Here is a 21,929-nt window from a genome sequence, read left to right as displayed (position 1 = left end):
TAGTAAGTGCAGTTACTATGGACACCTGGTCAGTCCCAAGGTAGTACAATGGTTTCACTGTATGGTTGCTCCAAACTGCAGATAAGTGTGTACTATTATATATATAAAGTCTGTGGGTATATGTTAGTTGAGACCAGTGGCGTAGCCAGGAAAAATTTTTTACCAAGGCAAAGTTTATACATTGACCAAATTGAGGATCTGCTTCTGACTCAACTGGTTCACAAATACTTTCAAGTATGGGTGGTACAGCGTTTTGTAGGTTGACTATCTGGTTGGATGGAGAAACTGTTCAGAAGACTCTGAACATTTTTCTACATGTCATAAGTAATGAATGCTCCATGCAGCATAGTTAATGCTACAGTATACCATACTTCAATTATTAGACTAGTTTAATTGCATGCAACACAACTTACTCCAGAGATATTTTGAGCAGTCAGGCCATCCATGGACTGCAATGGAGGTCATAGTCATGCACACTACTTTTTATTGATCTGATGTGATGTTTAAGTCAGAGATAATTATCTCTTTCATGTGATGCTCAACTGCATGTGCTAAACATGTCAAGCTAGGGAATTCTCCCCCTCAAGGAAAATTTTGAAAATATATGCTTTGAAATGGAATATGGAGCGAGCTATTTTTTTGATTGCAGCTGCTAATGCATGATCAATTAACTCAATGTAATGCCATGCAGTTGACTTATTGGAACTTTGAAAAGTAATGTAAAGACAATTAATGTAAATGTAATGAGAACAGTGGCTATATAATCTGTATTGAGTGCTCTATTAGAGCATAGATAGTATATTGCGATGACTGCTCTATTAGAGTATCTCAATCTTTTACAAATTCAATCCACACAAAATAGAATCTATGGCTGTAGTACTAAGCAGGGCTGGAGCCTATGGTGACATGGTGCCTTGCATGGTGCTGGACCACTTTTCAGCTACTGGGGTACAGTAATGCTGTCTAACAACGTTTGAGTAGAAAATCCGGAGTGCCAAAACTCAGGTCTGTTCAGACTGTTGTTGAGCATTTTTACCGAGGCAGCTGCCTCGGTTGCCTCAATGGTAGCTACGCCACTGGAGACAAGTAACTGTTTACTCTGCACATGTGTGACATTGTAATAACTTTCACAAAACAACCTTGTTGTACCATTTGTTAATTTTACTTGTTACATATATTCACTGCTGAGTTGTGATCTACTTAGCGGAGTCCTGCTACTGGTCACTATGTGGGACATGCATGAAGCCATATGACTCCTATAGGATTGAGCTCGAGCCAATAATAGCTTACTATGCTTTTGAGCAATGAAGTTACTAGCTGATTGTGAGAACATTTACTGATGCATTAGCTAGTAACTGCTCTATTAGAGTATTTTACTCTTGTCTGTACTCGGTTGTGTATGCATGATCCATAATTAATGTACACACTTTAATTAAAGAATAATCTCTCTTATCTTAGCTTGATGATATCGCCAACATATACTCCAAACCATATGAGTCTATACAGTTGGTATGATCAAGACGTCATCACTGTTTTGAACTCTTAGTATGACTACAGCATGTATAATATAAATGTACAAAGAAACTTATGACAGATTTTACAATGTGGCCTTGTAAGTATTAGGTGAATAAAAGCAATGAGCAAAATACATAATAGTTGTGAAGTGGACTCTGAGGAACATACAGTAATACAATAGTCAAACATGATAGCTTATTACTATGGTGAGGGTAAGTGAAATACTCTAATAGAACAGTCACTAATACAGCTACAGTACATGCAGCTGGGGGTGGATTTCTCAAGGAGGAGCCTAAGGTAGGGGCAATTATAGCCGGGCTGGCAAATGGATGGTATTACTAGTAGCTATAGTGTATGCAAAGCACACTCAGCATGAGGCAGTGTGGTATGCAACAAAGCACACTCAGCATGAGGCAGTGTGGTATGCAAAGCACACTCAGCATGAGGCAGTGTGGTATGCAAAGCACACTCAGCATGTAGAGCATGCTTTGTCTAGGTATGCCCCTACAGGAAAATTTGCAATTAACTTTCTGTGATTAATTTTGACTAAAACCTTATTGACTGAACCATAAGCAATGTGAACCACTGGTTACAGTGGTAATATACCGGTAATATTACCACTGGTTACAGTGGTAATATAGCAGGGTACAGCATAAATACTGTGGTATGATTGGAGGAAGCTGTAACGTATTTATTTCTATTAGCCTAAACTAATGCTAAATATGACCAGCAATATTACAACTGTTCCAAACTTTAAACTGAAACCATATATGCAATAGTATAGTACGGATTATACTAAAGTATAAGAGGAGTATAATACAGGATTTATATTAAGGCTTATTTGTATTCAATAAGCCACTGGAAATACCATCTTATATCCCACCTTTTTCACAGTGATATATACTAGAAAATGTTATTCTCAGAACAAGAAGCGATGTCTTATGATTCAATAGGTATAGAATTTTAAGCAATTGGTATAGCAGAATGTTTGGCACAATGGTGAGAAGCAGTGCACAGGTCAACAAGAGGTTCAATTTCAGCATGCACACTAGTCTTTGCTTTATGGAAGTTTTAAAATAACTGTTCTATTAGAGAAGTTTACTGCTTTTTAAGAAACTTTTGCTCATTCAGCAGTTTCAAGATACATCAATCACAGCTACACATTGTAATAGAACAGCCATACAAATAGCTGAACTCGATCTGAAAGTATCTGAACACTTTGGGCGATTTCTACCATAGCTGAACTCTCTACAGGGTGACTTGTTACATCATACAGGTATTCTTTGGGTGTTGTGTAACAGACGAAGACCCACCAGTCTCTCAGTACAACTTTACATATAATGAGTTACATCAGAGACTGATGGGTCTTCGTGGTACATAACACCCAAAGAGTACATATCTATATGATGATGATGCAACAAGTCAACCTGTAGAGAGTTCAGCTATGGTAGAAGTCACCCTGTAAACTTTCAGATCACCATGTAAAGAGTTCAGCTATTTGTTACTGTTCTATTACAATGTGTAGCTGTGATTAATTAGTGTATCTTGAAACTGTTGAGTGAGTAAAAGCTTCTTCAAAAGCAGTGAACTACTCTAATAGAACAGTCATTTTAAAACTGCCATAGGAACAGACTAGTGTGCATGCTGAAATTGAACCTCTTTTTGACCTGTGCACTGCTTCTCACCATTGTGTTAAATTAAAGTTGTGTTGTAGTGGCCCAAGGCTTGACTTGTTTGTTCCTTGGTAGTGGCCTTATCAATATAATAGCATCTGGTTATTGTGTTTGTTAACACTATCACTTTGAGACTTCAAAATCAACTGTGGGAAAGACTCGTTAATATGCCAAAGTCTTTGTAGCTGACTGTACCAGATCTCAATCACACACTTAAAAATTATTGTAGTTGAATTTTACATTATAACTCAATCCAATTAATTTCAACCACCAAAAGACATGCTGCTATTTTACAATGATTAATCCACTAATATCAGTTTTTATTGTATTAGTAGAGCTTTACAGTGACCAGCACTGAAGGTTTGATATCAACTAGCTTGTTTTTAGCTCAGTTGAGGCTTCAGCCCCTTAGGCAGTTATAGCCTGGTGAAATAAGTAATCATTTTTATTACCAAAACTTGATTGCATAATTGTTACATGCTGTTGTCTGTATCTTATGGTCTTCTTCCAAACCACAAAACGTTTGAGGTATGATAGTTAACCTTTCCACATAACTATTTGCAACTTCTTTCTACAAGTGGTTTACCCAGTGTAAGTGTGACAACATGACCATATTTTGGAAAACCATACATTTGGGCACATGCTTATTTCAGAGATTAATTGTTTTGTACGTACTACATTTTGATAAAGCAACTATTAAACCTTCTTGCTATGAAATTTCACACCCGTAGCTTCTTTTTTTTTCTAGGAGATATACTCAATTATATCAGACCATGTAGTAGTTTCACAATTAACTTACAAATTGGGTGATTTATTCATTCCCAAAACTAAACATTTTCTTATTTCTTGTCTTTATCTAATACAATACAAGTCATTTAATTGAGGAAAAGTACAAAGAACACATCTCAATGATCTCTTTTATATTATAAGAATGGTGATCTCTGTCAACAAAGTGATTTGTCATCAATTTGTTATACCTGATCACTGTACAGTAATATAAACTAGAAATTTGTGATGATACATTCAAGCATTCCAAAGATAATGGCATAGCTAATTCTACTGTCTAATACATAACAAACACTTTTCATTATTAAGGTAGATAACCACTCAGTGCTTCATTGTAGCTATAAAAAAGAAAATTGATCCATGTGCAAAAGTGTAGCTACATGGTTTTCCAAAATAGGGTCACATTTGCATTGTGAGTGTGCAAAAGGCAAAGGAAATAAAATAATTTGAAATGGCTAATATCTGAGGAATGGCTAAAGTGATTATGTTCAAATTAATATTGGTATGTGGACTGGTTGCAGGTAAAGGATACAGAATGTTGTGTCACAGTGTTAAAATAACGTGTGTACCCATGGACAAGTGTCCTGATTATCAAGGTGTCCTCATTTCAGGGGTCTAAATGTGTGTACACTAATACAAATGGGACCATGGACGAGTGTCCTGATTATCAAGGTGTCCTTATTAGTGAGGTGTCCTCATTTCAGGGGTCTAAATGTGTGTACACTAATACAAATGGGACCATGGACAAGTTCTTTGATGCAGTGCTTGAAATAAGCAGACAAAAATGCTAGGACATATCACTTAAACTATTTTTGATCAGACATTTGTAAAACTTGTTCAGACATTGAATATGAAAACTTAATAAGTCTGATATGCATTTTGTCTGAGTGAATTTTATACCAATTTTGTTGGACATGATGTCCGACCAAAATAGAACATGTTCGGACAAACACCAATTTTGGTTGGAAAATGTGAGATGTCCAACCATTATTTCAAACACTGTTGATGTACACCAGTTTGTCTCAGAAACATGAACCTGGTATCAATATAATACGCGGGGACATCGATATATCACTGCCTCACGTTATGGCACTACTGTTGTAGTATTCAGACAACAGAGTGGTGGTGACAGTGTGCTTATTGCTGGAGGCTTTAAAGGGGACGGGATAGCATGCAGTGTTATTGAGAAGGTCCCCACTAAATTACTGTCTGAATGAATGCTAAAATTAATTTTGTACATATATTATTTTACTTCAATGAACTGTGTTATATACAACAGCAGCAGCAGTTAACTGATTCTGGTTCCCTTGGTAACAGTGGCACTGGTGTTAGCAGATTTCCATGTGGTTGGCTTCAAGTCACACATCTCATGCATCGCTATGGCAATAGTATTTGGTAGTATACTAGCAGCACCTGTAGACATAAAACACTCTAATAGAACAATCAACACTAGAACTATAAGTTCTTAGAAAAGCCTTCCCTCCCTACTGGCCCCATTGTCCAACTTCAAGTTACAACTAAATTCACACTAGGGCTGGGACAAAACTTGAAATTTATCTTTGAACGTTTGCTAAGAAAAATGTTCGAACATTTGAAGCTTCAGTGTTAACTACAGCTTTTCTTGTATTAATACACATCCTTCTTTAGTTTTTAGAAAATGCATAGCAACAGTTCTGAATGACCTGATTGGCCCATTGCAAATGGAATTACCTGCTATACTGTAATCATATATGCAACTAATGACTAAAATGACAATTATCTCTATCACTTTATAAGAAGTTTCAAGGCTTACCTACGGTAGCAAGCTATGCTGTGATGGTTTAAAATAATGGGTGTGGCACACAAATGGGTGTGGCACACAAATATTGATCACTCAACACGAACAAGTAACTAGAATAAAGATAACGTTTTTTTGTAATTCTTTCGTAGGCTATATGAGTACATTATGACGCTTCGAAGGATAGTTTTATAATTTGATAACTTTCAAACCTACAAAACATTCAAAACTTTATCCCAGCCCTAATTCACACTGATCTGTACAATAAGGTTTGAGTTCAGTATGCTTGGAGCAATCAAGCTTATTATGTTATCGAAATCAAGATCAAGATGATCTAAAAATCAGTGGCTGCTCTATTAGAATAAGTCAAATTGTAATGCGAAGCAGCTAAGAGAATCATACTTTGTTAATTGTTAGCTTCCCACATTTTCATTAATTAAACTATTGAAAACTGTCACTGGAGGGTCAGATCCTGAGTGGTCCAGCCATCCATGGACTCATGAGATATTAGTTATGTACATTACCTGATGTGATATTTAAATCAAAGACTATCTATTTTCATGTGATAAACAACCATGTGCAAACCACTCAGCAATTAGGGGCATTGGAGGCTATTTTACATACAAAGTCTCTCATTTTATTGCCATCAAGGATATGTGCTATTAGTCTAGTAGCTATTTTTATTATGCATGTGTGAAAGTTCAGTTCTTTGAGATTTGGAAGCAATTTTGATTGATATAATGTAAGACATTCAATTGGCTCAATACAGATGACTTTAAGGCTTCAGTGTAAAGGCAAGTGTAATTAGAGCAGTGGCTATATTATTATACTGACTGCTCTATTAGAGTATTTGGCATTGACTGTTCTGTTAGAGTACATTGTGACGACTGTTCTAATAGAGTACAGCCATAAGGTGGGCTCTGGCCATGGATATAATGCTTGATGCTATTGCTAAGCATATCATGTCAGCGTGATAGCACACCTCATGAAACTGATGGCTCAAATTAAAGTCACTTCACGTTAATACCAACAATTTATAGAACTTTGCATGGGCGAGATCAAAGGTACTTCAACTTCCATAAAGTACACTTTAGGGCAAACAGTGCTTTATTGGCCAAAGAGTGGTTTATAGAGGTCTTCAGAAGATTACGAAATCATGCATATTGTCATATTCCGCATTATGATGTTGCGTGTTATGTAACCAATATTTTACCGGTTTTAACAGCTGCCATTTTGGACGTGTTTCTATTAGTGCCTACCTGACTCGTGACGGTTGTCAGAAGCAACAGGAATCCTGTCTGAAGCTATCGTGATGCAGTAAGTTTGTTTGTATAGACTACGAGTAATGAGAGTCGGCTCTCCTTTCTCCTGCACTGTTTTGGACAGGCCCAAGTCCTCTTTCTGACCAAGGCCGCAGTCCGGCTTAGCGTTCCTTTATGGTGTGGGCAGCCTCAGCACTCTCATTTTGGCTTGATTGTTTCAAATGGATGGATGGCAAGTTTGTATGTGAAAAAAATGGCCACATGACACAATAATTAAATGTGAAGTGAAACCATCTCAGTGGAGTGGTGTCATATACAAATCTAGGGTGGCCATTAAAATCATGTGGATCAGTGCAGTGTGGCCATTGAGTGAAATGTGCAGTCATGTTGGTGCAGTATTGTACAAAACAATGCATGAAGTTTCTATGTTATCAGAAGTTTCTTGCACATCACTACCAAACAGATGGTTACCAGCAACAGTCAAGAAAACTGTCTCTCCATCCCAAGTTAGTGATATTGATTTCTGGTTACGTAAAGTAAATAAGTGTGAATCAGTCATAAAAGAGTCTAACTTTCAGCAAAATCACAATTTGCTAGTTTAACTGAGCCAACTGAAGTGATTCAAGAAGAATTTTTTGAGAAACTAAGCCATTCAAAGTACAAGCGAGGTATTTTATCAATTCATGAGAAGCATAATAAACCTTTTTTTACCACTATCTCAACAAAAGAAATTGCCTGTAACCATCAGTTCATTTTGCATGGATGATAATCAAATTTCAACCTATGTTGAACTTGTGGATCGAGCCTGCTCAGTGAGTTCTTATAAGATAACTGATGAAAAGATTCTCAACTTGGAGCAAGCAATTCAGCTGCAGTCAAAGTGTAAATTATGGAGTATTCATAGAGCAGGTACAACAACAGCCGGTAACTTAAAATCTGCGGTTCGGACTGATCCCTGCAAGCCTTCTGTGTCTTTGGTTAAGAGATTGTGCTATCCACAGCAGCGTGCTATCCAGAGCAGCGTGCTATCCACAGCAGCGTGCTATCCACAGCAGCGTGCTATCCACAGCAGCGTGCTATCCAGAGCAGCATGCATTCAGTACTAGTACAACAAGGTGGGACTGTGAACATGAAGCAACCGCAGTTGAAGAATTTCTGGATTAGTTTTCTGTGGAACATAATAGTTGTAGTTTTTCGAATTGCAGTTTTGTGATAATATCAACAAAAAATTTCCCTTTTTAGGTGCAAGTCCAGATGGAATTGTGAATTGTTCTTGTCATGGGAAATATCTTTTGGAAGTTAAATGTCCGTATAGATGTTGTACCACAGGACTACAAGAAGCAGTCAAAGATCATCGTTTTTCTTTAAGTACAATGGCGGTACTTTAGAACTGGATACTTCACATGCATACTACTATCAAGTACAGCGTCAGCTAGGTATCAGGCACAGTGTCAGCTAGGTGTCAGGTACAGCGTCAGCTAGGTATCAGGTACAGTGTCAGCTAGGTATCAGGTACAGTGTCAGCTAGGTGTCAGGTACAGTGTCAGCTAGGTATCAGGTACAGTGTCAGCTAGGTATCAGGTACAGTGTCAGCTAGGTATCAGGTACAGCGTCAGCTAGGTATCAGGTACAGCGTCAGCTAGGTATCAGGTACAGTGTCAGCTAGGTATCAGGTACAGTGTCAGCTAGGTATCAGGTACAGGGTCAGCTAGGTATCAGGTACAGCGTCAGCTAGGTATCAGGTACAGCGTCAGCTAGGTATCAGGTACAGCGTCAGCTAGGTATCAGGTACAGTGTCAGCTAGGTATCAGGTACAGTGTCAGCTAGGTATCAGGTACAGTGTCAGCTAGGTGTCAGGTACAGTGTCAGCTAGGTATCAGGTACAGTGTCAGCTAGGTGTCAGGTACAGTGTCAGCTAGGTATCAGGTACAGTGTCAGCTAGGTGTCAGGTACAGTGTCAGCTAGGTATCAGGTACAGTGTCAGCTAGGTGTCAGGTACAGTGTCAGCTAGGTATCAGGTACAGTGTCAGCTAGGTGTCAGGTACAGTGTCAGCTAGGTATCAGGTACAGTGTCAGCTAGGTGTCAGGTACAGTGTCAGCTAGGTGTCAGGTACAGTGTCAGCTAGGTATCAGGTACAGTGTCAGCTAGGTATCAGGTACAGTGTCAGCTAGGTGTCAGGTACAGTGTCAGCTAGGTATCGGGTACAGTGTCAGCTAGGTGTCAGCATAGATAATAGAGTCCATAAAAGGGATAGGAAACGCAATAACGTGACGTCACAAAATACGTACATTTCTATTGGAATTCCGTGTATTATGTCACAAACATACTCGTTACGCTTGCTGTGCTTGCATCAAAGAGAAACAAATTGTTGTAACGACAGAACTTTGTAACCAACAACTGTGAAACACTCAAGTAAGTAATCAAGGGAACTAGGATGGTACCAACCCTCAAGGAAGTTATATGCAAAATTAAAGGAGAATGAAAGTGAAAAAAAACGGCCCAAAAATTACTTTAAACTACTTAACTTTCTTCGTAAATATATTCTATCCTTTTAACTGTGATAAACCTATTCCTTACCATTTAACAGAGAGAACCAGAGGAAATATCAGAGCAAAACAGGAACTGTTGCTTGAAGAAACGACTAAGTATCTTCCATTTTTTGCCAAAAGTTTAAACCACCTGGCAGTACAACGCAATGGTAAAAGACTGTGTTGGTGACACGCCTAGCTTACCACAAGATTTGAAAGTGGAACCGGCTATACAAGAAGCGGTATCGACGATGCATGAAGGTACTATGAGCGAAAGTATGACGACGTGTAACAATCACGGTTAATGCGATATGCTTTGATACAAAATCTACGGTCTGAATTCTCTCGCCAAAATCTCTCACAAAGGCCTAAATACTTGCTGTAGTCTGTTGGATTACTATTTACGCTACTTAGAACACTAATTCCCATGCTTGAGCACAAAACTGTCTTGTCCTTTCAAGTCATGTGTAACGGAAATCAAACCGGAAATCGCTTGCGTTTCCTATCCCTTTTACTCTATTATCTATGGTATCAGTGAGGTGGAAAAGTGCTTCTTTGGTGTGTGTAGTCAAGAAACTGTACACACAGAAGAAATCAGAGCTGTGGTGAGAGTATTGAAAAAGCTGTATTTCCAGAAATAATTGGTTGCCGGTTTACTAAGCGATACTTCAGCAGTTAATGATGAAATGATGTCATTAGTGACGAGGCAACATATTGTTACTGCAAAGGAAAAGATGATGGCAGCAAAATGATGCAACTGCTGCAGTGGACAGTGGTTCCATTTTAGATGCATAAATATAAGAAGAGCTCCACGTGGAAAGTGGTTCTGTAATGAGTGTTCTAATTTAGCTACAATATTATTGTGCATGTATGATACTTTAATTTGCAGTAATCTATTGCTGTATACCTAATCACTGGGTACAAGGGGTTCACAAGTTAACTAATGCACAGCATATTGTCATCAACTTGTCTGCAACACTGACATCAGTGCCATCTGCTTTGGTGAAGTTGATTGGCAGAGTTCCCTCTAAAATAGAGTATTTCTGTTTAATCACACCTATGAGCCTCTCCACGTGAATTCTCACAACAGCCAACTCTCTATATTCCTACATTTCTTTTGCAGACAACTGCATTTTACCCTTTGTAAATGCTGGTAACTTGTGATGAATGTCAAACCTCTATCAGCTAATACCACATCACCAGGTAACAGCAAGCTTATAATTCCACACTCATGAGTGATTTGTTTATCTGAGATTCTACCTCTCCATGCTCTCGACACAAATGACACAGTTCCTTGTCGTGTATTACCTATTAAATATTTCACAGTATTGTGTGATTTGTAATTAGACCAGGTCTGTGACTTAGCCAAGAGGTTTGGTTGCTCTTTCAATAAATGCTTCTGTACAATCAACAATAACAACAGCTTTTTGAAACTTAGGCCGAAAACATTCTGGGGGTGTAGCTCGTATTTCTTCCCTTGTTGGCCAGCATATCAGAAATTTTAGTGACACGTACAAGATATTCAACTATTTGTGAATAATGTTGGATACTGTTGATTCCGCTATGCCAAAGCGAAAGCCTAAGTCTGTATTTCGGAGGTTTAATCTAAGCTTCACTATAGTCAACAAAAACTCATCATCATTTGTAAGCTTGTGCAAACCATGCTACACAGTAAATGGTAGGCACTTCACAGCTAAATCCATAGAGCATCATAATCTGGCAGTCCTGTGTGAAACTTCACAAATTTTTCATTTTCCCTTAGGCCTTTCATACTTATACACTATGATTTTAGAGTTACTATTTTTCCTCCAGCTCTTTCCTACCATGATCATTACTATCCTGCTGTGCTTCATAACCTCAACATTTTTTTCTTCCAAATCTGCATTCTTCTTGCAAAATTCATTGATTCTAAATTCTAATTCTTCTCTTCTAGTATCACATTCTGTCATAGTACTTAGTAGTTCCTTTCTGCTAGTATCAAGTGCTACCACAATATGTACTTTCCAGTTCATTCTCTCTAATCTTAAGAGTTATTATGACACTTTCCAATTCCTTTACTCTAGAATCGAGCTCCACTACAATACATTCTAATTCTTTGCACCACATTTTTTTTCTATCACCTTTGAAGTTAGCTCTTCAATTACCTTGGTGAAGCTCATCTGTTTCTGCACTACGTTGCACCATCAAATCATCGTTGTCGTTCAAGTTTCCAGGAACTGTTCCAGACTCTTCAATGTTCAGAGGTTCATCCACCTCTACACTGTCATTGTCAGTCTGTTCTGTGCTTTGATCAAATAAATTCTCATTTCTATGCCTAGCATTGATTTGATTAATCTCACTTCTTCTTTGGCACTCGAGTCTTTTCTTTTTTCATTTTTAACATTTGCTCGTGTTTCTGTACTCTTCTTTCCAGTACTATCCTTTCTTCTTGTGTTGTAAACGAAAACAACGTTGGTATGAAGTCAACATGAGTTGGATCCTTCGACGGTTTACTTACTCACAGTCAGTTTATACATGTATAGCTAATTCATGATTTGTGATGCTTACCTTTGATAAAGTGTGCTCCACATAAGCGACTGTACTCCGTAGACTTCCAACCTTCTCGTCGAATCGCAGCTTCCCAAGCTTCTTTCCTATCATCTGGAAAGCGATGAAAACTATACTCACAGAGTCCTTGTTCGTTTCCACATTCATATGCGACACACTTGAACGGCATTTCCAGTTGGTAGGCACTAATAGAAACACGTCCAAAATGGCAGCTGCTAAAACCGGTAAAATATTGCTTACGTAATGTGCAACGTCATCATGCGGAATACGTCAATTTACGTGATTTCATAATCTTCTGAAGACCTCTATATACTAGTTAAAGTACCGCCACACGTACAATATGGAAAAAAAAGTATGAGGACATGGGCAAGAGACTAATATAGCGGCTGAGTGCTATATTAGGCTTGAGACCAAGACCAAATGCTTTCTTATTTTCATATTGTACAAGCGTAGTGGTGGTGTCTTGTTCGGAGCGCTCAACACATCGGTTTTCAGTCATTAGACAATCGGTAAGTATCTACGTAGTACAGGTATGGTAGTAAAACAAATAAATATTATCTTTTTGGCTACTTTATGCGATTAGAAATGTTACACACGTGATCTTGTTTTTCATAAATATTTCCAATCAATGCATAACTGTTTTTTATTTTCCAAACCAACGCATAACTGTATTTTATTGCGATGCAAATGGAAAATATTGCACACTAGAATGCATAAAGCACATAAATTTTTTTCTGCTTTGATCTCGCCCACACAAAGTACTTTAATGTACGATTAAAGCACTCTGTTGCAATAAAGCACAGTTTCCCACGTGCACTAGTGCAGGCTAATAGCCCGTGGTGCTCGCGCCAGCATGTCTAATTGCCCTAGCCGGTGAGGGCTGATACCCTTTGCCGTGCTCAGTGGTCAATCACCCCAGCCAATACAAGTTCTACCACTGGATTGCTTTATAGACATATCTAAATACTTCGATGATGGGTGGGAGAGAAGGTAACATTGCTGTTACGTTTGTTAATATAAACAGACAAGTCCTGGAGATACCACGGAAATACTCCACCATGTGTCACAATAGAATTGATTGTGGGTTGTGACCAAAATCTACCAAAATACATGATGAATGTCTACCATGCCAAACTATGGTGAACTACACATGAGTTACTTTGTTAAACTAGTTTGTGTGCATTCAGACTGCTAATAATTCATACAATGTGTGTAATTACGAATCCTAGTGTATGGTGAAGCTACACCACTAGACAGTTTCATAAATCATTTAAAGCATTGCCTTGCTCGTGCTATATGAAAAATAAAGTACTCAGCGCTTGGCCTCGATGCTAATAAAGCACTTGGCTTTGCCTCATGCTTTATTAGCATCGAAGGCGCATGCCTCGTGCTTTATTTTTTATATAGCACTCGTGGCAATGCTTTAACATATACATATGGACACATGCATAAACACTAAAAACTAAGTAACTTAGTTGTAACCTAGGTAACCTGTTGTAGCCTAGGTAACTTGTTAAAAATCATGTGGAAGTTGATACAACATGATAAGCAATACCAGTGGGGGTTTGCTTCACCACTACAAAGAGTTTGGACATAATCTCATCAAGGCTAGTGTTTGCTGAATAACCTGATCAGTGGTCAGTAAAACAATTAGAAGTGCACCAATACACTTATTGTGATATTGGTAAAAAGTTGCAGATATTTTACTATTATTGCTGTGACCAGTGCTGTCTGAGTGCTACAGTCTTTGAGCTACCTACTATAGTGCTGGGTGGTATGGTATTTTTGCTCTCGGTATCCGGTATTGAGAAAATACCCCAGTATCTGGTATTTTATGGTATCCTGGTAATCAACTAACAAGTATACAGAAAAATTTGGAACTTTCAACTAGAGTAGGGACCATAGCACATTGATAAAAAGTACTGAAACAAGCTGGAGTAGTGGACGATATTAAATCACAGTAAAACAATAAGAAGTGTTATATCCCTACTGTGCATTTCCATTATGGTATCTTGAGCACAGTAGGGATATAACACTTCTTATTGTTTTACTGTGATTTAATATCGTGCACTACTCCAGCTTGTTTCAGTACTTTTTTATCGATGTGCTATGGTCCCTACTCTAGTTGAAAATTCCAAATTTTTCTGTGAACTTGTTTGTTAACTTTTTTTTGTAAATAATTATTATGACTGGTGAACCCACGCATACCGCATCTGAAATGGCACCGCGTGCCCCAGCTATATCAATTATCATCTGAAAAGTGAAGTATCCATTACGCTTTGCTGTCAGCTATGTTCAACCCGTTACACAGCATTTCGGATCTAGAACTGTTCGAAAAGCACCTCTGCAATCCATGCATACCAAAATAAATGGTGCTGCGCGCCCCAGTTATATCAATTATTGTCTGAAAATCGGTTGTGTCCAACCCGTTACACAGCAGTACGAATTGAGAACTGTTCGAAAAGCTCCTCAGCAATCAAAACAGCCACTATGAAAAATACGGACAATTTCCATTACGAAGGGAAGCCATCATGTGCTACCGCCAAATCGACACTTTTTGCTGTCAGCAAAGATGAATGGGACACAAAGGAGGACACTGGTAAGTCCATGAAGAATGCATTGTACGCACTGCGGTATGCCAAAAGGCACTTCTTGGGCCGAAGCAACGTCGAACAGTGAAAAATCAAGCCCGTAGCCTTAGCCGTTATCGAGTTACACTTGTCTGAAGGCATCAGTCAGTCAGTAGAAAATTCCATAAATAAATTATTTTTAAAATTCTGTAGCAACTTGTTGAAAGCGTTTTGGGTCAATCTGAAAGCTTGTTTGGGCTTAGTTTTACCTAACCAATACTGACTCATCATCATCAGAGAAAATGGAGGCTGATTTTGGGTGATGTTAATTAGTGGGCCACGCCTACTCCTTTGTGGTCCCTACTATACAGTACTATCGTAGTGTATGATACACATTTTTAATCAAGTTGGTAATGTTTATTTGTGATAAAAACAGTCAACTGTTAATGTGTAGTTACTATTAGTGTTGCACCGATATCCAAATTAGCCGATTATTCCGATAACCGATATTAAGCAACAGAATTAGCCGATACCGATAACCGATCCGATATACACTAATAACACTAACACTCATCTCATCATTATTAAATGGCTCATATTAGTGACATAACCATTGATATACAGCTCATTCCAGGCTAAAATGTAAAGTTAGATGTATACCACAAGTAAAAGTTACTCATGGTAAACAGGTTTTAAGTACATTTTACTACTGCTATACAGTTGAGACTAGTGGCTGGTACTACATAGAAACCTAAAAACCTCAGTTTATTGTTGGAACCCTGACAGTTTATTATGGGCATGGCTTGTAGTCACCGCTAAACCATTAACACATAACTTGATTAAAATGCCAAATAACTTATGTCTAGCCTCCCCCACATCATTATACTACACAGCGCAGTGGAGATTAACATCGGCCTTGATTTAATCAAAACCGATTAATCGGCTAGTAGCCAATATTGGCCGATACCGATTATTGAACCGATTATCGGTGCAACACTAGTTACTATCCAAAGGTTGGATATATACAATACAATAGTTTAACAAATGTCAAGAACAGTGTGTGCCGATTTTCGCTCCAGCAATCACCCTCAACGTCACTATCGTGAAGAACTAACTACTTTCGATTACCTCTAGCTTCATCATTCTATCTCAGACTACGGTAGCCACTTATTGGTCTTCTGTCCTCTTGTACGCCACGCAACACCCCCATACCAGCTTTTGACAAAGGCGAATCATACCTGGATCTGCTGATTCGTAACACCGCCTTTTGCTACAGTTTGTAGGCAGTATGCAGGGTCTCCCTCGTAGCTATGAAGGTGAATCTCCACACAATTTGGACAAAATCTTGAGCACAGTGACAGGAACTCAAACCGGAACTTAATTATTTTACTATCCGTAAACTTCAGCGTACTCCCACGCACTGGGATATAAACTAGTTATATCCCGTATACTCGGATGACATCATTGTTATTACACTCGTCCTCTGCTCCGCCTCGGACTCGTGTAATAACAATGATATCACCCTTGTAACGGGATATAACTACAATTTACTACCTGCTATACAGTTGATACAAGTAGGCTGGCACTACAGTGTAACCTGAAACTTCACAGTTACTGTTAGGAAGCCATCAACACAATTACCGGTATATTTGAAAGTAAATATCTTTGGTGATAAGAGAGTATCTCAGTATACATATACCCAGCACTTATTACCAATCTAGTAAACAGAAATTAAAGACTTTTGACCTTTCGTCATAATGTATTGTAGTGTCCATACGGAAAACCTTCATGCTCAGATGTAACCCAACACTTTAAAATATCAGTATCGGAATCAGAATCAGCATCAGTAATTTTGTAGCTACTATATTGGTTATATTCCATATTGGTGCACCTCTCTACGTGACCACCCAAGCAAAAACTGGTTGTTATCACAATTCTATTTAAGACATATTGAAATGAGCTGGGTAAAGTGCTACATAAAATGGTTTAATCATTTTGGTACACACTGGCTCAAATTAATAAAACCTGTATAGTAGAAACTCTCTTAACAAACTCTCCAAATAAGGACACAATAGAAAACACCTCCATATAAGGACAAAGGGTCCCAACAGGTCTGGATCCATATAGTTTTACCTCTGAAAGAGGACCCCTCTTTATTACAGCAAAAAGATCACATGATGTACACAATAGAGCACATGCACACAAGACATAAAACACAAGATCACATGATGCACACAACAAATCACATGCACACAAGACATATACACACAAGATCATATGATGCACACATGATCCATACGACCAATCAAATGATCTACACACCTGGGTGTTCAGCCAATGGTTTCATACCAGACCTGGTGGCAGGTTTCCTAGGCAACAATAGACGGTCTGGGAATCCCCAATCGGTAGTATGTGGGCGTGTGACAGCATTTTGATGAGCTATCCTGTGTCCTCCAATAACAGGTACAGTAGAAGGCTGGGATGGGCTACTATCAAATACTAAACGAATCTCAGCCACTTTACTATTGCTTGAGGCATCTTCTCTGCTTCCTCCTGCTCCACAAGAGATAACATCATCAGCAACTGGTTCAGCTACCCTGTGGTGTGCTGCTACACCAGTAAACTTTACATGATCCGTACTTAGTAACTGTTTAGTAGTAAGGATATCATTAGAGCTACTTGCTGAATGAGAAGAGGATGGTACCTTGTACACTTCTTGCTGTAGTTGTGACTGCTGGTTAGAATGTTCTGTTAGTCTGTTAGTTCGTTGATGATCAGTATGACCTTGTGGTGATCTAACAGATGGTAATCTTGTGTTGTCAATAGATACAGTGGTCGGCTGGGATAAGTGGTACTCATACATTACAGCGTCTGCACTTCTCCTATCACTGGACAGTGCTAAGGGGTGTGGCTGCCATTGAGTTCTCCTGATATCATTAACACATTGACGATCATCCTCAGTTAATTGGGGAGGGTGTGGTATATTGTCTGATGACACACTGGTATGGCTTCCTATATCCTTATTATAATCTCCATGGTGATCATCAGAACTGAACAGCTCAGCCATTGGTGGTAACGAGTAGCCTGCAGCATCATTACCATGGTGACCAGATAATTTCATTTTGCTCTTAGATTTCTCCTTGTGAGGACGGTGAAAGGAGGGGCATGGTGTGGGACGTGGTGGCAGGTGTTGCTGTCGGAATAAGTGTGATAGGCTAACTAGCTTGTTAGTGTCAGCTGTTGTCGTAGCAACGGTAGATGACAACAGCAGTTGTGTCCCTAAAAAGGGAATATACAAGTAATGCTTGCTATGACAATGACATGCTCACACTGGAACCTGTTAATGTGGACACCTACATAATACAGACACTCAGTTAAGGTCCTAAAGTACATAAATTGACCTGGAAAATCAGGACACCTTGATAATCAGGACACCTTGATAATCAGGACACCTTGATAATCAGGATACTATTGGTTGGTCCACATTATAAGAAGTCACAATACAGTCACTATGTGGTATACAACACTCTCACAAATCAGCTGGGGAACATGAAATAAACAATATTAAACTGAAGGAGGGATCCAAGAAATAAAAAGTAATGAAACAAGAGATGAATGATGGTATCACAGCATAGCTAGGTAGGAAAATCTCTACACTGGTAGTTTATGACTTTGTTCAATACCAAAGTAGGGATTTTCCCACTGAGCTGTTATAATACCATTATTCATCTCTTTTTCATCGATTGGATTCCTACTTTGTTTTTAAATTAATATACTAGTTTGTTAATATACCAGTTTGTTAATATACTAGTTTGTTAATATACTAGTTTGTTAATATGCTAGTTTATTAATATACTAGTTTGTTAATATACTAGTTTATTAATATACTAGTTTGTTAATATGCTAGTTTGTTAATATACTAGTTTGTTAATATACTAGTTTATTAATATACTAGTTTGTTAATATGCTAGTTTATTAATATACTAGTTTGTTAATATACTAGTTTATTAATATACTAGTTTGTTAATATACTAGTTTGTTAATATACTAGTTTGTTAATATACTAGTTTGTTAATATGCTAGTTTGTTAATATACTAGTTTGTTACTATACTAGTTTATTAATATACTAGTTTGTTAATATGCTAGTTTGTTAATATACTAGTTTGTTACTATACTAGTTTATTAATATACTAGTTTGTTAATATGCTAGTTTATTAATATACTAGTTTGTTAATATACTAGTCTGTTAGATCTTTTTTGTTAAAGCATACAGCTATAAACATGTGAATGTTCTATTAGGGTGACTGCTGTATTAGAGAATCTCTAATCAGCTTTTCACCAGTGGCGTAGCCAGGAAAATTTTTTTACCGAGGCAAAGTTTATACACTGAGAGGGTTTGACTCAACTGATCATAAACACTTTCAAGCATGGGTGGTACAGCATTTACAGGGATGGATGGCAGAAACTGTTTTAGAAGACTCTGAGCATTTTCTACATGTCATAAGCAATACTCCAGCTTAGTTAATGTTATATATGTATACCATGGGCTAGTTCAATTGTACTCAACACAAAAGAAATTACTTACTCCGGAGATATTTTGAGTAGTCAAGTCATCCATGGACTGCAACAGAGGCCATAGTCATGCACACTATACCTTCTATTGATCTGGTGTGATATTTAAGTCAGAGATTACCTCTTTCATATGATGCTCAACTGCATGTGCTAAGCATGTCAAACTAGGGAGTCTGGGAGCATGCTCTTTCAAGGAAAATTTTGAAAATATATGTTTGAAATGGCTGCTAATGCATGATATGCATGATCAATTAGCTCAATGCAATGTCATGCAGTGTAATGAGAACAGTGGCTAAAGTCTACACTGAATGCTCTATTAGAGTATATTACGATGACTGCTCTATTAGAGTATCTCGATCTTTTTCATACAAATTCAAGTAGCTGAAAAGTGGTCCAGCCAATCCCAGACCGTGTCACTGTGGGCTCCAGTCCTGCTTAGTACTACAGCCATAGATTCTATCTGTGTGGTACAGTAATAAACACTGTCTATATATAACGTTTCAGTAGAAAAATCGGGGGACCAAAACTCAGGCCTGCTCAGCCTGAATTGTTGAGCATTTTTTACCGAGGTAGCTGCCTCGGTTGCCTCAATGGTAGCTACGCCACTGTTCACCTACCAGGGTGTGTGTCACTTTTTCATATTTTCACTGTGTTAGTATTATAAATTAAAGATAACAGGCTGTGTCATTGGGATTGAGTAAATAGAAGAGGTATGGTTCTTGTGGTCAATTGTTATCAATTAACCAAGATCATTAATAGGCACGGTCTCCAACCTATCGTGAAGTTACTGAGTATAAGTGATTTAAATAATTTTTTGGCATCTAAATCTGCTGTTCAAGAAAAACAAGTACACAAAAAATTAGGAATTTTCAACTAGAGTAGGGACCACAGCACATCAATAAAAAGTACTGAAACAAGCTGGAGTAGTGCACGATTTTAAATCACAGTAAAACAATAAGAAGTGTTAATATCCCTACTGTGAATCTCCATCAGTGGTGATTCTAGACTTGATCTACAGGGGGGCCAAGTAGGGAACAGTATAACTATTGTTGTTTGGCTGTAGTAAAAAGTAGACTTTGAGGGGGTCTGGGGATGCAACCCCCAGAAACTGCAGGATTTTTGCAATTTAAAGGCCCTAAAATTTGTTTAAAACATGAAAAATGCTAAAAATAACAATGCCAATTTATACTGTAACTTTCCCCCAATATTTTTAAAAAGTTATTATTTCAACGGGGGGGCCCTAGAATCACCAATGATTTCCATTATATCTTGAGCACAGTAGGGATATAACACTTCTTATTGTGATTTAATATCGTGCACTACTCCAGCTTGTTTCAGTACTTTTTATCGATGTGCTATGGTCCCTACTCTAGTTGACAATTCCAATTTTTTTTGTGTACTTGTTTGTTAACTTTTTTTTGTAAATAATTATTATGACTGGTGAACCCATACATACCACATCTGAAATGGCACCACGTGCCCCAGCAATATCAATTATCGTCTGAAAAGTGAAGTATCCATTGTCACCCGTTACACAGCATTTCGAATCAAGAACTGTTTGAAAAGCACCTCTGCAATCCATGCATACCAAAAGAAAGAAATGGTGCTGTGCACCCCAGTTATATCAATTATCATCTGAAAAGTGAAGTATTCATTACGCTTCGTTGTCAGCTATGTTTATTTATTTACTGGGCAGTCAACACAGCTGGTAACTGGGCAGTCAACACAGCTGGTAACTGGGCAGTCAACACAGCTGGTAACTGGGCAGTCAACACAGCTGGTAACTGGGCAGTCAACACAGCTGGTAAATTCCCAGGAAAAGAAAAAGGAACAGCACACACATGTAGAATTATAGATGCAAATTGTGTCATAGTCAGTTTTGCCTAGAATAGATGTGGGTAAATTGTTCCACTCTTTGATTGTTCTTCGAAAAAAATGATTGTAGATGTGATGTGGTTGATACAGGTGGGAGAATGAAATGATAAGGGTGATCAAGGGTGATCGTGTTGTGTGTCTCTTGTTACAGATAAGTAGTAAGTTGGAATTGACAGGGATGTTTGATGATGAAAAATCTTGTGAAATAGTTGTAATCTTTAGATGTTCCATCGGATTTGTAAGGTAGGCCAAGATAACTGATGTAACATTAATGATACTGAACTAGTTCTACTATAATCACTTAAAACCCACATAGCAACTCTTCACTGAATTGATTCTAATTTATCTCTATCGCTGTTACAATATGAATCCCAAATAACTGAAGCGTACTCCATCTGAGGTCGTACCATTGATAGATAAGCTGATGCCTTAACATTCAGTGAATAGTCACTTAAGTTACGTTTTAGTAAGTTTAAAGTATTTGAAGTATTTTAGCAATGTTTGATATATGTTTTGACCATGACAATGTCTTGTCTAGCATGACTCCAAGATATGAGTGACTATCAGTTTGTTTGAGGACACAATGGTTTAAAGTGTAATGATGATGAATTGGTCTATTACATCAAATTAGTACAGTCTAAGCTGCTGCCAGGTTGCTACCCAACTAGAAATTTGATCCAGGTCTTGCTGCAGTATAGCGGTGTCTTCTGGTGTATTAATAATTCTGTACAACAGGCAGTAATCAGCAAATATTCTTAGAAGTGATGATGTCATTGATATAAAGCAGGAAATGAGCGGGCCAAGTACTGTACCCTGTGGGAC

General features: G+C 38.0%; 1 protein-coding gene across 2 annotated transcripts in view; it reads right to left on the bottom strand.

Moving 5' to 3' along the window:
- Positions 1-5,188: 5,188 nt before the first annotated feature.
- LOC136240310 (cytosolic carboxypeptidase 2-like) overlaps positions 5,189-21,929 on the bottom strand; it is a 34,293-nt gene continuing 17,552 nt past the window's right edge. For both annotated transcript variants that reach the window (XM_066031257.1, XM_066031255.1), the window contains exons 22-23: positions 16,982-17,938; positions 5,189-5,387 (exon numbers count right to left, since the gene is read on the bottom strand). In XM_066031257.1, coding sequence (XP_065887329.1) covers positions 5,263-5,387; positions 16,982-17,938 — 1,082 coding nt within the window. In that variant the 3' untranslated portion in view covers positions 5,189-5,262. The remainder of the gene's footprint in view (positions 5,388-16,981; positions 17,939-21,929) is intronic.

Source organism: Dysidea avara, chromosome 12 (genome assembly GCF_963678975.1).
Source record: "Dysidea avara chromosome 12, odDysAvar1.4, whole genome shotgun sequence".
Taxonomy (NCBI): Eukaryota; Metazoa; Porifera; class Demospongiae; order Dictyoceratida; family Dysideidae; genus Dysidea; species Dysidea avara.
This window is presented reverse-complemented; position numbering and strand designations above follow the sequence as displayed.